Here is a 16,665-nt window from a genome sequence, read left to right as displayed (position 1 = left end):
TTGGTGAATAATTACATCCAGGTGTGAACTTTGTGCATTAGCATATATTTTCTCATAAGGTACAGACATTTTGATCGGAACAACGAACTGAGTCATCCCAATCCATGTGTATAAGCACCTTAGAAAATACCAGAACTGGAAACTTGAAATTTATTAGCAGAGCGAATATTTAATTTTCTTCCACTTCAATTTTTCGTAAAAAAGTTAAATGCTCTATAATAATTTCTATCTAATTTCGTACGTAGTTTCTCGCATAATAAATACAAAAATAAGAAAAATGCATTTGAAATACGTTCACATATTCCCCTACAAAATTTAATTAATAAATCATTTTATTGAGTTCTTTTTAAGGCTAGCGTTATGCGCCATGGGATTTGAACACATTTGGTAGGCACTGCAAATTTCATAAAGATCGAACGATAAGCTCCGATACTATTCATGAATACATTTCCCTCAGTTTGAAACAAAGTCAAAAAGCACAGCCACCGCAAAAAGTAAGTATGTATATGCGTGTTTTTGTATGTATGTATAGAAGTTAGCTAGAATGTTTGTAAAGTAACTCGGCGGTGCTGGGCTTAGGGCATCTTCTAGTCGAGCACAAACGACTAGACCACTCTCACTTTATATATCCGTAATCCATTGAAAATAGGTAAAAAATAAAAAATAGCATCTCCGACACCTTGAATGATATAATTCTTGATCGATAAAAATCGGTATCGACATCCTGTTTTTTGAGCAAATCTCTTAGGTTTTCAGAGCTAGAGTCACCAAATTTCACATGTAACTTTTAAAATAGTTTATAATAGTTCATTTCATACTTTATATACTTTATCGGTGTTGGTAAGAGTAGGTTCAGGGTATCCCCTAGTCGACTAGAGCTCATTGACTTTTTATTGTATTATTTAATTTACTTTATTTTAAATGACAATCTTTAAAACCTCATAACAATTGGGCTATAGAAACCATTATATAAAGAATATCCAAAGATAAATATAGATATATGATATTCAAATAATTGTTGTTTTTTTAATGCAAAAGCAGTTTGACTTTTTGCAAGTCAAAATTGCGGGATGCGAACGCTTAAAGTATATTGTCCCAATGAGCATTTAACCTTTAATCCTGGGCTAAACTAAAAATATGACAAGTTTATTTTTATGCCTTTTGCTAATTTTTGGCTATTTTTGGCAGCTTGTTGGTCAGCGAATGCATTTTTTATGGGGTCGCTGGCGGTCATAAATGTGGACAGCTTGTGGGCGGTTGTTGCCCAATAACAGATTTGGGGTCAAGTACACGCGCTTGTCTTGTTACCAAAAGGAAGCACAAGAAAACAAAAGTGCAGAGAGAAAAGGAGAGAGAGAGAGAGAGAGCGGGAGCGGCAGAGGAATTAAATATATTTAGAAGCAACTGCAGGGCATTTGGTCGCGCTCTCTCTCTCTCTCTGCGCATGTTTTCTCTATCAATTTCTCACTCTCTCGCACTCTCCTCGTAAAAGTGAAATGTCCAAAGATCAGTCAACACTTGTAGTCCACAGCTGCCACTCAGTCGCACTCGGGGCAAATCTCCAAATCAGTTGCTCGCGTTCGTTTGCCGCGGCGCGTTCGTACTATAATTTTTAGATATCCAAGCGTGGAGGAGCATATTCCAAGTTGTGTTTATTAAAGCAAAAAACTTTTGTTAATAAATCAAAAAAGAAAAAAAAAAGAGAAAAACATGTGTAATCCATTGAGATTGCTCCTCTTGATCACGGCCCAGGCGCTGCTCAGCCATGGCGGTGTCCAGGCCAGGAGATTTTTTGGCGCGGGTCAACGCATTGAGGGCGATCAGCTGCTGCTTAAGGATGTGCAGCATTCGCGTCCTGCGAGCATCAGTGAGCCGCCCAAAGTCAGCTTTAAGTACAACATTGTTGAGCCAATTACCTATATCGAAATCGTCTCGAATCAAGTGAGTTTTTTGTTGCCCATAACCCTTTATTTTATTTCTTGTTTTCCCTAGCTTATTTTTATAACTTGAACCTATTTAAATTGTTTAAAAGGGAAAATGGTTTTTGTGGACATTTTTGTAACAGGCAAATGAAGCATTTCCCATCTTGTAGAGTATATATATTCATGGAGCGTCGATGTCGGAATTTACAAAAGCTAGACACTTGACTTTGCAAGATATATGGTTATATATATTATTAGCAGAAGGAATTTATACTTTTTTCGATTGTCGATACATATTTCACAGATTGCCAATAAATATCTTCAGCAAACGAAATTCGGTTCTGGACTAAGAGTAAGTGCTAGTCGGGCACTTCCGCCTAAAGCACACTTACTTGTTATTTTTTTGCATATGCCCAGCCCGAAATAGAAAACGAAATTTGTGTTTTTTTTCGTCACTAGCTCACAGATCAGAAAAAAAAACTAAATCTAAGCGACAACAAATAGAACACTATATAGATATGTATTTATTTATATTTAGTACTGGGCGTCTGTACGGCTCTCGCGTCCCAATGTTTGCCATAACATTTGCTTTGGCCATTAGATGCGCAGATTATTGCCTTAGAAACGAGTTGGATTATTAGTTGAATGCATATGCCTGCCCGGACTAATTAAAACGAAAATTCCTATATAATTTTAAGGTCTATACGACTTATATAAACCCATTACCCGGTGCCAGATGTTGCTATAAAAACTGTTCATAACCCAACTGATTGGCTAAATTTAAAGCCAAGTTACGAGAGCTAGCAAAAGCCGAAATAAAATATTTGCAACCCATAACATTTTTACATCGTTCAATTTAAAAATTTCGTAAAATATAGTAGAAAAGTTTGAGGTTCTAAAAAAACATATAATTGCCATATTTTATATATTTTAGAAACATGAAAATTTAAAGGAACGTCTAATTTCAAAATGCCGAAAGCTGAATACTCTTCTATATTTAGTTAGAATATTCCCAACAAGTTTTGTCAAATTTGAGAGCCGTATTTAACCAGGCTGCGAGACCAAAAATAATAAAATAAAGTGCCTAGTGTTTAGGTTAGGGGTTAAAGGTTGTGGCCGTAAGTCCGCATAGTTTTAATTTTCAATAGAACAATATAAGCTGTAATAACAATTGAAAGATTATGGTTCAGTTGGTTCTAATGGAAATATGAGCTTAATAAGGAAAAATTCCAAGAAAATCGTAATTACGAATTGAAAACGTTTTGTTTTATAAATTTCATTTAAAAATGTTGCTCCTCAAGAGTTATTACTTAATAATTTGTTGCGCGTACGTTATTTTAAATTCTTAACAATAGGACAAAAAACAGGAACGCAAAAATTCCTACTTGAAGAACAACAATTAATTGAATTAAGTCTTGTATTCGAGGTTCGAATTGAGAGTTTCATGATTTAAAAAATATGTTTGAAATAAGAATTTCGAAATCTTTTAAAATTTTGACTTGATTTAAGCGTAGAAAATGTGGGTTCCTGGGTGAGAGCATAATGTAGCAAGTAATAAACGAGTTTCTTGAAGATTTCCTAAGGAAATAAAAAGAATGAATTTTATGCAAAACTCAATTTTCGAAAGACTGTTTCTATGGATTCGTCAAGATATCCTAAAAGGAATAAATTTTTATGCAAAATTGAATATTGATCTTATATGGAGTCCGATGCTAGATGTTTAAGTTAAAATTTTGGAAGCATAATAAAAATAAAATTGTTGAATTAAATCAATATATATAAAGGCAAAATACAAATAAAAGTAAATATGTTTTCTATATGAAATAGTATAAAGATTCGGTCTGTTCAACATTAACTGCTTTTAAAAGATGCAATGAACTTTAACATTAAAATTAAGATCATACAGAAATAGTTAGATAAAGACCAATCTATAATAATTTAGCTGTTTGGACTGAACAAATATATCAACACAAATGCGTATCACACTCTATGAAAATATGTGAATACCGTATGTAAGGGAACTCATACAAGTATATAGTCGTGTCTAGTACATATGTCAAATCAGCTGCAAATTTGGCTATTTGGCACGGCTTCTGACAGCAATTGGATGCCTCAGGCGGCAGGTTCCCGAGGTGCGAGGGTGCGCACATTTTTGCTATATTTTAAATACAAATGTTTTTTCAATATGGAAATTCGTGGGCTACTTATGACGTGAGATTTCGCAAGAAAAATGTGCAAATGTTCAATATAAGTACATCCCCAGAGGCAGCACGTTGTGTATTTAAACTAACTGACGATAGATGTGAATATCAGCGAGGCGTGGCAAATATCTATTTGGTATACGCATGATTGAATACCCTGGATGGTCTGCTTATTGAACGAGTCGTTAGTAATTCATCTCTTTTTGATCAAATCATTTTGCAGAACATTGAGGCCGAGGTGAAATTCAGCTATGTGGATACCTTGGTGGTGGGCGTGGTCCGCCTAGTGACCAACGATGGGAGCACATTGGAGGCGGACATCGAGACAGCTTCGGAGGCGCCCAGGCCGAATCTGCCTGCGGCCTTTGATGTGCTTATCACAATCTACGGCTACAACGAAACCATATTGAATGTGAATCCCGCGCTGCTGATCAATCGGGACTCGATGTATGAGGGCGAGATGACGCCCTACGCCTTTGACTACGAGAATTTAACCCAACCGTACGACAGCGAAAACCGTCAGACGGCTATTATGGACGATGAGAATGACGAGCCGAGCATCGATTCGACTACTTATGGCCCGGACTTTGAGCTTAAGGACAAGATCATAGAAATTGGACAACGGCAAAATGGTAACTAGAGGCTGCTTAATATATGTGCTAATGATGTTCAAGCTGGTTTTACTAATTGAAGAGTGTACAAATAGGCTATACAAAAATCTGAAATCTGTGCAACATTCAGACAACATTTCAATCATAGCCATGTTCGATTGTTGGTTTGTATAAATGATAAACGTCGATTACATAGACTAGTCCTTCAAAATTCGCGCGCACCATATACAGATCAAGTTATCGATCATTCAACCGATATCAATAAATTTTGATTGACATCTTCGGTTTACTGAGCATGCCCACATTGAACTGATTATTCCCCTTCAGCAAAATCGATAATTATCGGGTTGCAACATCGGTTCTTAGAGCGTGCCTCGCAGAATTAAAAAGCTAAAGATCTCAAATTTTCTGCTCAAGTTTTCTTAGATAATTCATGGATTAAAAAATTGTACTTTTGGGATATATTCCCCTTTCGCAGCTACAGCGTAGTTAATAGCCAAGCCCACTCGACTAAAGAAATTTAAATGATTTTACAGGTGACGATTTGATATACGAAACATATCAAACTTCGCCGGATGTGTCCAAGGAGCAGACAAATCATACGGTCATTTTCTACTATATCGACAGCGATTTCATCACCTACGTAAAGTTTGTCATCTTCGATGTGAGTATCAGATCGTCGGTAACATTTCGTATGCTCATTCTTGGTGTTCAATCTGTAGCACTTTGCGGATAAGATAGCCACCGCCGAGGACTATACGGCGCCCGTGGCCGAGTACAGTCATTATTCGCCGACCACGCTGAAAGCAACCATTACGGACTTTAACATCAGCTCGTTGTTTGTGCAAATGTTTGTTTATGGATATCGCGGAGTCGATGCTCCACCGCCGGGCTATAAACCCTTCCTGCAAGGAAAAAGACAAATAATGGATGGCCAAACGCCCAGCCTGACTCCGTTGCAGCGTATACAGCTGCTGCTGTTGACGGGTCGCTCGACCACACCGTCGGATCTGGAGCTGGACGAGACGCCGGAGGATTCCGAAGAGGATACCACAGGGCGTCAGATAAGACCCGAGGACATGGTGCCCGATCATGTGCCCGACTCGAGCATAACAAATGCGGTGCTCGAACAGCAGAGGGCCGTGCCGCAACGACTATATGCGATGTTAGGCCTAATGCTTTTTGCCGTGGCATAGTCGACCTCTTGGGTGTTATGGAGCGGGGGCAAGGTATAATTAATTTAGTCAACCGATTGAAAAGCTTTAAATGAGTAGTGTTTAGGGGCACATATTTGCATATTGTAATATTTTTATCAAATAAAACCAATGGGCAAAAGCCGAGTTAACAGTCTTAAGTACAAGGCACGCACACTACACCCACACTCACACACCCACTCACCCACACACTCGATGACAAACAAATTGAAAAAGTTGCGGCAAAGTAGGTCAGGGCATTCGCTTCAGCCCTGCGACTCTCTCATGACTCTCTTCCTTTCTCACTCTCTTCCACTTGGCAAATTATCTGCGTCAACGGCGACTGCGACGCCAACTGCGACGGCGACTTCAACGACGGTGGTTGATTTGGCAGCGCAAACAAAAGGAAAAGAAAAAGTGAAAAAGGCTTCTGACGTATGTACACAATACACATACACACTCGCACGCACATATTTTTTTTCCGTCGGCAGTTGTCCAGCACTGGCGAGTGTTTATTTGCTTGTGCCCAGCCCTTTTCTATACCCCCTGACACACAGCCGAGCACTTACATGTGAAAAAGTTCTAAAGCCTCGTCTTCTTCTTCGGCTAAACACAAAATTAACTCAGCGAAATGTGCTGCTGCTGCTGCTCTGAAGGCCATCATGTCCAGAACGACCACAAGGCAATCGCAGATGCCTTCGCACAACTATTTCAGCAATCCACCCTCACCCTCCCCCCACACACACACACTTCTGCTTCTCTAAACCTCACCAACTTGCGTCCAAAACTGTATGTTATGCGCTTTGTTTCCTGCCATTTGCAGGAGAACAGCGTAGCAATAAAAAGTTGGTTTAGTGGGTATGACAAGACTTTGAGATACCCTGTAGGCAGTCATATATTAAAAGTATGCGAATTATATTTTCAATTTGAAATTCCTTTATATTGGTTTTTGGAAATGCGTGGAAAAATAATAAAAACTAATGAACATGCCTTAGGTGTCTAGTCCAAATCGTTCTAACTGTACTTGCCTAACGGATAGACAAACTAATATGACCCGACCAAATCAACGTTAAGAAACCACAATTTAATATATCTATTTAATATTCCGCTCACATATCTTGTATTAAGACTACAACTAACTTGAACTAGCAAAAAATTGTAGGTTTACAGTTTGAAATAATGCTTCGATTCGAACCTGGTTTACACATCTAGATATTATTTTGATTATGAAATTAAAGATTTTTGCAGAAATATTTTTGGGTAAGTAAAATATAATAAAACATAATTCTACCTATTCTAGGATTAACCAATCTGATGTTCATTAGATTCTACACAATATTTTTTGGTCAAAATATCTTGAAAAATAAGACATTTCATATAAGAACTCTGTTTTTGAACCTATCTTTGATTCTATGGCTTGCATAGATCTGACATACATATATAGACTAAAGCTAGAGGTTAGTTTGCATAAAAAACGGAATGACGGAAATGGCTATATCGTATCGACTGTTGATACTGATCAAGACTATATATTTCATACATTATATTTTATTAAGTCGGATTTGTCCCCGTTACACGATTCGTGACAAAAAATGTATTAGGAAATGGTTTGTTTCGGGATTAGGTACAGTCGTTTTCAGGCAACTATTCGGTTCATATTTAAAGAAAAAACTGGAGTTACGGTCATATAATATGATTGATAATATATAAATTTTTAATATAATTATAAAAAAAGGGAATTTCATTTTCAAACCAGTTCGCCAAATGTAAAAAGAATAAATTTAAGATTCTTTGGAAAAAATGTAATATGTATAAGGTGTTACAAAGCAACGTTTTTGAACGTCTACAATCCGAAAAAAAGGAAATGAAATCAACCACAAGGTGACCATTATTGAAGTAGCAACTGAATGATGTGCGCTGCTGATTGCTCAAAGTGTTTCAGAGCACCTGGCCACAAGGATAATAAAATGCAGGTGATATGCTATCCAGACAAAAGAGCGAAACACGAATGCCACAGAGCGCCAGTAGGAATGCAGCTGAAAAATGTCTCAGACCAAAAGGCAGATGAAAGTCGCAGCCAGAGGACTTGAGTGAAGTGGAGAGGGGACAGAGGGGGCAGAGACGGGAGAGAGACGGAGCTGTAGCTGCGCCGCGGGACTAACATATAGCCATATTAATGTTTAATTCAAAACAGAAATTTATAAAATTTAACAAATTTGGCAGCACTTGCCGCAGTTCCCCAAAGACGAAAAACATAAAAAAATAGGAAAGGAAATTTCAAGAGTCGCCACACATGGAAAATATGTTATAAGGAAAAGGGAGGCGCCGCTGGCGGCAGCTTGGGCCAAATTGAAAATTTCTTTTTATGCGTGCCGCTTACAGTTTTTATGTGCAGACATATATAATACAGGCATTTGGTGTGTGTGTGTGTGTGTGTGTGTAGCTGTAGGGCGTGGCATTGGCATTGTAAACAACAACGGATAAGCAGCGCACAAGTGTCATCCACAGCCACACCTCCAGTCCAATTGTGGCTGGCAACGGCTGACTGTCATGGACGGGGCCCACTCACACACAGAGAGGAGAAGGCAGGCAGATTGAGTCTGGGTGTGGGCCAGCGGTAAGGGGTGACGTGTGCTTTTGTCAATAACTTAATAACTTAAAATATGGTTTAATGCTCACGTAACAACATTTTGCCACTTGGTCCAAGTGGGAAAGGCTTGGCGTAACGACAACCGACAACCGACAGTCGACAGCTGAGAACCATGAGCCAAGGGCCAAGGGCAGCCAACTTGAGGGTCTGTAGGTTTGAGGCTTGAGCATTTGGCAAAATGGGGTGTATTGTTATTTATACCCTTACTATGGTAACCATGTCGTTTATATTTCTGTTCCCTGAAACCTGGTTGACCAATTAATATATATATTTATAAATAAATAATTCCTGGAATAATTTTTTTACACTGGCAGCAAAGCTCAAAGTTCAGCCAATTTTCATACTTATTGGCATTTTGCTTGTGATGAAACCTGTAGATATTTTTCTTCATCTACAATTTATGGCTTTTAAGATATGACAGGTTTTGGTGAATCTTTAAACATAGTTCCAAACGCTTCTGGGTGATAATGTTGGTATAAAAACGCAAGAATAAAATAGATACTGTTCCAATTGCTTAATATACATATGCTCCTTTTAAATTTCAAATATTGATATTGAAAGGATATATATCCTTAAAGTCATTGTTGAACATTTAGAAGAATCTGGCATTTTACTTTTAACTTTTTTTTCTTTACTATATGGCTGTAAAACGGTTCCAGCCAAAAATGCCGAATTTTTATACCATTTATTATAATTTTGTCATAATGTTCTTGGAACGATCGGCCGAAATGTCGGTTCCTTATATGGCAAAATATTCTGTTTGCCAAGATATTTTCATCAAACTCAGCATTCATTATTCTCACATATCAGCAAAAGGAAAATGTCTACAAGGATATTAAATCTTCGGTGTGCCAAAAATGTTCTTACTTTCTCGTCAATTTTAAACCATCCTTAAACCTTAAAATTATTAAAAAATACCCGAACTGAAACCCAAAACAAACGATATAATCCATAAAAATAGACTGGCTTAAAATAAACATAAAATGTTTTAAGAAAACACAGCCTGGATGAATCCTTATTGATAAAGAAAACCGGTATCCCAAATCGTAAGTTAGTTCGAACAGTGAATCGAACCATTGACTTTTTTTTGGGTTAGTATATGTATATGAGATTTGCCGGAATAAACAAGATTCGAAGCGCCGGAAAAAGTTATAATCTTTTCATCACAGCCATAGGCAGAGAGAAGGCAACTTATGTGCTGATGGCGATTGCGTTGTGTGTGTAAGTGTGCGTGTGTGATTTGAGTGTGTGCTTGCCCGCTGGCATTGTGCACGTGCTCACCTTTTGATCCTTTTTCAAGCTAGCCCAAAAGTTATAATTATTGATTTTTTTGGGGGTTTTTTCTCTTAATTTCTGGTCGCTTAGTTTGCACATTTGCATTCAAAATAATTAGAAAAAAAGTATTTGGGACTCGTAATTGTGTACATGTATTTGCCATTACCGCAATTTGTTTTGGTGGGCAGCCGCTTCAGTGCATCCTTTCTTGATCCTGGGCTGGATATGATGCATAATTCATAGAAAGCTCATTGTCGTTGGCTGCCTTTGTGTGTGACGAGACGAGACGAGACGAGTTGGGACGAGACGAGGGTAACTCATTAGCGTGCCAAGGGGCGCAGCGACAATGCCAGCGAGGGCGGGAAGGGCTGGGGTTGCTTTAGGAGAGGTCATTGGGTTCAAAGGGGGAGGTAGGGAAGGGGAGCACACGTCTGTGCAAGTTTTGAATTGCATATGTCTGTTTCACAGGCTTCGCATTTGCATTTTATTAAATTTCAAAAGCTCTTCGCACATTTGCAACGCACCTGAACCCCCGCCAGCCCCTTGATCCACTTGTCCTGTTCACCTGAACGCCATTGTTAGCGTGGGGGGATGGAGCGGGCGTATGGCTGCGCGCATTGCATATTTATGCACTTAATAACGCATTTTAGCATGCTCAAGTGCAACTCATCTTTTGTTACAGCACATACAGAGCCAGCGAGACAGAGACAGCGAAAGAGACAGCGACAAAGATGATTGCAGAGCCAACAACTGCAGCCAAGCTGCAAATGGTTTCCACATGTCTCTGCTGCTGTTGCTGCCAGGCGTTGACAAATGGAGCATGAGTTACATGTTATGTCAGTTGCCATATGCATATGCATACGACCCCGCACCCCACCCACCGTGCCGCCTTTTTATTTCCCCAATTCCCAATCCAATCCACATGACGTTCTGCCTTGCCTGTCAAAGCGAAAAACTTTTTGGACGTGCCACGTGGCGGATGCGTAATGCACAAAAGGGACAAAACGAAACTTAAAATGAAACCAAGGTTTAAACAATTACCAGCGAAAAATACAAGTTAAGAAGCTTATGACAGGGCAGCACAGATGGAAAACATGACAACAACAAAAAAACAGAAAAAATAAAAGAAGCAAAGGCTAAGACACGAGTAAAAAATTAAATGAAAACAAATGAAAAAGCATAAGATTGCATACCAGGTCACAAGTCAATTGAGATGGTATTGAAGTATCCCATATAAATTGAAAACTCTTGATGTCGTTATATTGGACACATTAAAGGTATTCGAAACTATTCAAATTCATAAAAATATAAAGATATGCTGCCAAACAAAAAAAATTGTATGCAATACAGTGCTGCCAGTGAAATGTTTAATGATGACGCACAGAGAATGACAAAGCAGAATTGCTAATTTAATTATTCTCTTTATGTAGAAGAACTTGGTCTACGTGGAGAGCAGTAAAGATGTCAGCAAAGGCAGTGCTGGCAGTAAAACTTTCAAGGATGACGCACAAAAAAGGATTGATAATTTAAGTGTGTAATTTAAAGTGTGGCTGTGCTACACCAGGTAAACGTTCAAGGATGGCGCACAAAGCAGAATTGATAATTAAATTATTCTCTTTATGTATAAGAAAGCGGTATATATGGAGAGCAGCCACGGCTTAAAGTATGAGAGTGCTGTCAGTTAAACATTAAAGTACGGCACACAGACCAGGTAGCATAATTAAAACATTCTACTTATGCATAAATTGCAATGGTTAGAAAAGTAAAGTGAGTACAAATTAAGAGGCAAAATTTAACACATTTAACAAGGCCGCGTTACACTCTGCGTATGTTTTTCTACACCAAACATATTCGAAAACATATAAAAGGCTCCTATCAGGAGTTCCCTACTAGGTGATACCCTTAAAACCTAAAAGATTTGCTCAAAAAACAGGATTTCGATATTTTTTTCTGCCTGTCACAAACATTTGCTCAAAAACATATACCTATTTAACCCACTTTTAATGGGTTTAGGGTAAAATTAATTAAATATTTTAATAGCTCCAGCCGCTGCGCTGAAAATTTTGTAGAGCAAACATTTATTATAATTGGGCTTAAAAATAGGAACTTTAATAGTTTATGTAAATAGTTTTCAGATAAGTATAGTAATATTTCCGTATACTGAGAGCTTTGTTGCTTAAAACAATACGCAGCTGTCAGTAAAACGTTTAGATTTGTGCAATAAAGCAAAATTGATATTTTACTAGCTTATAAATAAGTAAATATTTTGAAAAGATCCCATTTTCATGAATTGACATATATGTATAGAGCTTAAGGCAATGCAGTGCTGCAGATTAAACGTTGAAGGATGGTCCATTAAGAAGAACAAATAATTTGAATGCATTATTAAGAGACTAAGCGCAAGAGGGGAGGGCTAGAGGTAATATAGTAAAATACTAAACTTACTGGAGCTACTAACAAAAGAGATTAAACACATGAGAACTATGCTCTCGAGAATGGTAACACAATAGAGTGCAAAGGAGAAAATGCAAAAGAGAGTTAACACAAAAAGATACTTTCCCAGCGGATTCAACACAAGGGAACAACTGAACCATTACGAAAAATGTTCAATCAATGTAATGAAAAATATGCATCATAATGAACACTCACACACAAATGAATAGAAGCAGCAGGGAAAGAAGAAAAACAAAATCAACAAAATTATGGAACAAATGTCACTTGTCCAATGAGAAGAAGGAGAACTTTATGAAATAACTAAGATGGGTAACTTAAATAATTGATTGATTTTGGCCGTGCAACAATTGAATGTGGGCGGCAACTGTGGGTCTGATGCGGTCTGATGTGGCCATGTGGCAATGTGGCAATGTGACAAGTGGCAAGTGGCAGGCACAAAAACCGCACACAACAACTACACGCCCCAGGCAGCAGCCAAAGCTAACAAACAAAATACTGGGTAAACCAATCAATGACACAACTGAAAGCCACAGCCAGGAGCAGACTCACAGCAAAATTGAACTAGTTAGTACGAGAGTGTGTGTGTATTGGGGGTGTGTGTGTGCAAGTGTGTGTTTGACTGGGGTGTACAATTTTTAAACTTGGCCACAAACAAATCCAAATGCAAGCTGAATGAATGCCTGGTCAAACGATTGGCTTAAATTGCAGTGCACCAATGCCAATAGAGGGAGACAGCTAGTGTCAAGAGAGTAAGAGGGGGGGAGAGAGAGAAGGAAAGGGGAATAGTGACACCTCACTAGAATCTATGACTCGAGCGCGTGCCGTCTCTTAATTGAATCTGTCAACAACAGGCGTCTGTGCCAAGGACGTGACCATAAATCAGTTGGGCTTAAACTGAAACTAAGACGACTTCATTTAAAATTGCTAAAACCAAAAAATAAAATCAAAAACAACAAAACAAAAACAATTAAAAAGTTTTCAATTAACTGGCAGCAGCGAAATTGGCACTTGTAATCGGCACCTGTTCAACAAGCCAGAGAAAACATTTCGGGCGTCGTGTTTAAATCAGCTTATGCGTGGAAATTGCAGATTGAGCCGGGGGGCCAAAGCGGGAGGCTGGTTGCTGCTCACGTAACACATTTATAACGCGTGAGCTGCGCTCTATATATATGTGTATATATATATCTTTATATATGTGTGTGCGTGCGAGCAGAGGAGTTTGGTTACAGGGTGTGCACAACTTTTGTTCAGGGTTGTTAAGCGAATAAAAACAACTTTTTCTTTAAAACAAGCTTTGGCCATAAAATGGATCAACTTTGTAAGAGCACAGCTACGAGATACCTCGATACCTATAATTATCGAGTCACGGGTAGTTCCTAATAGTTGCTTAGTTCATTCAACAAAAAATTGTTTTAGTATAGATAGCTAGCAGGAATAATAATGAGCAGGAATGATAATTAGCAATAGCATATGTTATAATTCCAAAATATCAACCAAACTTTTAAATAGCACTGGCTGCAATGGTCTTTGTATATCACTTCCATGCACAAGTCAAAATCTGATTTTATCATTAAGATAGTTCATCTATCGACAAGAAGTTTTGATTATAAGCCTATCGATAGTACTTGATAGATCAACAAAATTTTGTATTTTACTCACATCTATAATTTCATACGCTTTTATCTAATAAAAAAAAGAGCAATTAATATTTCGTATTGTCTTTTCTTTTTTATATCGATTCATACATCGTTTAATTCTAATGCTTAATTATTTATAACGATCCTTAAAATATAAAACCATTTTATGTGATTAGTATTAATGCAATTGATTGACATTTACTTTCATCAATTATATACAAAAAAAAAGAGTGCCTAATGTTAATAGCCGACATAGCGTAATGGTCTAGACACGGCCTCATGGAGTCCAAAGTTTTGACTTTTACCACAGCACTTGTAAAAATATGATCGATATTTATCGAAGGTTTATAAATTCACCTATTCGTTGATAATAAAAAGTGCTATCGAAATGTCATTCACAATCGATATTTAGTGGAGAATTATTGTTAATAAATCTGGAAACGCAATTTATCGCTGTCAGGTCAACAATCAATACATAAATTCTAGATAAACTGATCACTCAATCGCAACTAAGCACTTTGAAATATTTATTGACAACTAATTTACCCAACAAATTGCCTTTGCTACAGGGTATAAGCAGCTCATTACGAATATAATAAACGCAGAGACGTAACCAACCAAAGGTAACAGCAACAGCAGCGACAGGAACAACAGCAACAGCTGCTCGGAATTTTTATGGTCCTTGCGAAATTAAATAAAAACACGCGCAATGAAACAAACATAAATAACGCGCCAGCCACGCCCACTGCGCCCATAGCTAAACAAAAGTGCCGTAAAATAAGCGGCACAATGCCAAACGAGACGAAATGGAATGAAACAAAGAGTAAAGAAATTAAATGCCGCCAGCATAACGGCACTGTCTAGTGCACATAATTAGCGGCACAAACTAGAAGGGATTGGCCCGGTGGTTAGCCCCCCTAACCAACCCCCGCCCTCCCTCCCTCCTCTCACACCACTGCTCCATTCAGCAGCGCACCCTGCTCCACAGACTGGTCAGTGACCAGCGCTCAACTTTCATTAGCGGGTCGTGCAGCGTACTCAGATTGAATGGAACTAAGAACTCGATTATTTTTTACGGTTCGTAATTAAAATGCTGCAAATGGAGATGACAGATAAAGAGACAGGGAGAGCAAGATAGAAAGGCTATCTTTAGAACGCCGAAAATTAAATACACTTGTATAAAAGCAGCTTAGGGTTTTCCAGATATTATGTGAGGATAATATTGAGGATCGTTATTGCTACGTTAAGCAAAGATAACTAAAAAAAACAGAGAACTTAAAAAACTTATTATTCGTACGCTTATTTCTGTAAAGCAATATGATATGGTGGTATGATGTTGATAAAAAAAAGTGGTACTTATATGTAGGGAGTATAGTGAAACTAATAAATAAAGGGTTTAGTCAAAATATCTTTAAAATCTTAAAGCATGTCATACAAAGACTTCATTTTCGACAGCTTATTCCTATGGACTATATGACAAAGTTTTTCGATCCCTCTTCCGCGTTACACATTTCATGGCATAATAAGAATACCCTCTCTACTAGCGTATACCAAGGAATATAGCTGGAAAATGTTGAGAGTTGAACAGTCAACGCCAGCAGTAGGAGGCACTTATTAATGATACTTAGTGCTTGGGTCAGTGCTTTGCCTAATGAAGCTACAGCTAAGTCGGCTAAGTTCCAGGACCAGGAGCAAAAACCAAGGCCAGAAAGAGCAGGAGCATAAATTCATCAACAGTTGCCAACTGTTAATTACGCTAAGCGATGGATGCCGAGCGTTCGTCCTCATCTTCAGCTATGATGATGGCATATTTGCCCCATGCACGGCGCGCGGCTTATGTGACGGCTTTTGCAATTTATTTGAGCCCATTAAAAGTTGAGACCTTAGTGCCAAATATGTAACTGAAATCCAGTGGCATCAAAGTATAAGCCCAAATCGTAGCATACTTTCGAGCGCGTCATAAATATGCAAAATATAATTCTGGGAAGGCGCTTAGGAAACCATTTGCGAGCACTCAAATCCACAAAATAAAAGAGGCCCCTCACAATTCGCTTATGCCTTTAAATTATGAATTTATGAATTTAAAGTGCTGGCAGGCGATAGAAATTGATCGACTGGAAGACACCCTGCTATATAAATACTTAAACGTATCAGGAAATAGGAATTTTGTTGAATATCAATACAAATTCATTCTCTACAAACCCTTTTAGCTATGTTTTTGTTCCTTGCTAGTCTTGACTATAAGGTTTCGGTGATTAAAGTCCGATCCTAATGAAATTTTCATTGTACAAATATGGCACGAGGCTTTAGAGTTCCTTCAATTTTCAGAAAATTGAAAATTGAATTCAAAAATCACTAATTGGACTATACCATATGAGAATCGATAAACCAAGTTTGATGTATCTAGCTTTTATAATCTCCGAGTTATGGTTAAAAAACCATGCCACAAAATAATATCTATCGATATAATGCAACTGGAAGGAGTTATCATAATAAAAAAAAGATTTTAAATTCATTGTTCGCATGTAATTTGATAATATATATTTCAATTTTCGAGATCACCGTGATACCATAGAAGGACAGACAGAGGTTCATGGCTAGATCGACTTAACTCGTTGTCCTGATCAAGATTATATACACTCTAAGCGGAGTCAATGCTTGTCCATGATTTGCCCACAAACATCATACCCTTTACAATTTTTTCAGGGTATAACAACTGAAA

General features: G+C 37.9%; 2 protein-coding genes across 3 annotated transcripts in view; one reads left to right on the top strand and one right to left on the bottom strand.

Annotated features, from left to right (window-relative positions):
- Positions 1–16,665, bottom strand: part of Tusp (WD40 superfamily protein Tusp) — a 40,674-nt gene that overhangs the window by 11,166 nt on the left and 12,843 nt on the right. The window lies entirely within an intron of this gene.
- LOC135438584 (uncharacterized) lies at positions 1,582–6,074 on the top strand. Its single transcript, XM_064696945.1, has 4 exons — positions 1,582–1,941; positions 4,347–4,755; positions 5,271–5,398; positions 5,457–6,074. The coding sequence occupies exons 1-4, from the start codon at positions 1,711–1,713 to the stop codon at positions 5,928–5,930; spliced, it is 1,242 nt and encodes a 413-aa protein (XP_064553015.1). The 5' UTR covers positions 1,582–1,710; the 3' UTR covers positions 5,931–6,074.

Source organism: Drosophila montana, unplaced genomic scaffold (assembly GCF_035044405.1).
Source record: "Drosophila montana isolate Dmon_TW-CO22-7 unplaced genomic scaffold, ASM3504440v1 contig_3848_1, whole genome shotgun sequence".
NCBI lineage: Eukaryota > Metazoa > Arthropoda > Insecta > Diptera > Drosophilidae > Drosophila > Drosophila montana.
The sequence above is the reverse complement of the archived record's forward strand: the minus strand, read 5'-3'. Positions and strand labels throughout refer to the sequence as shown.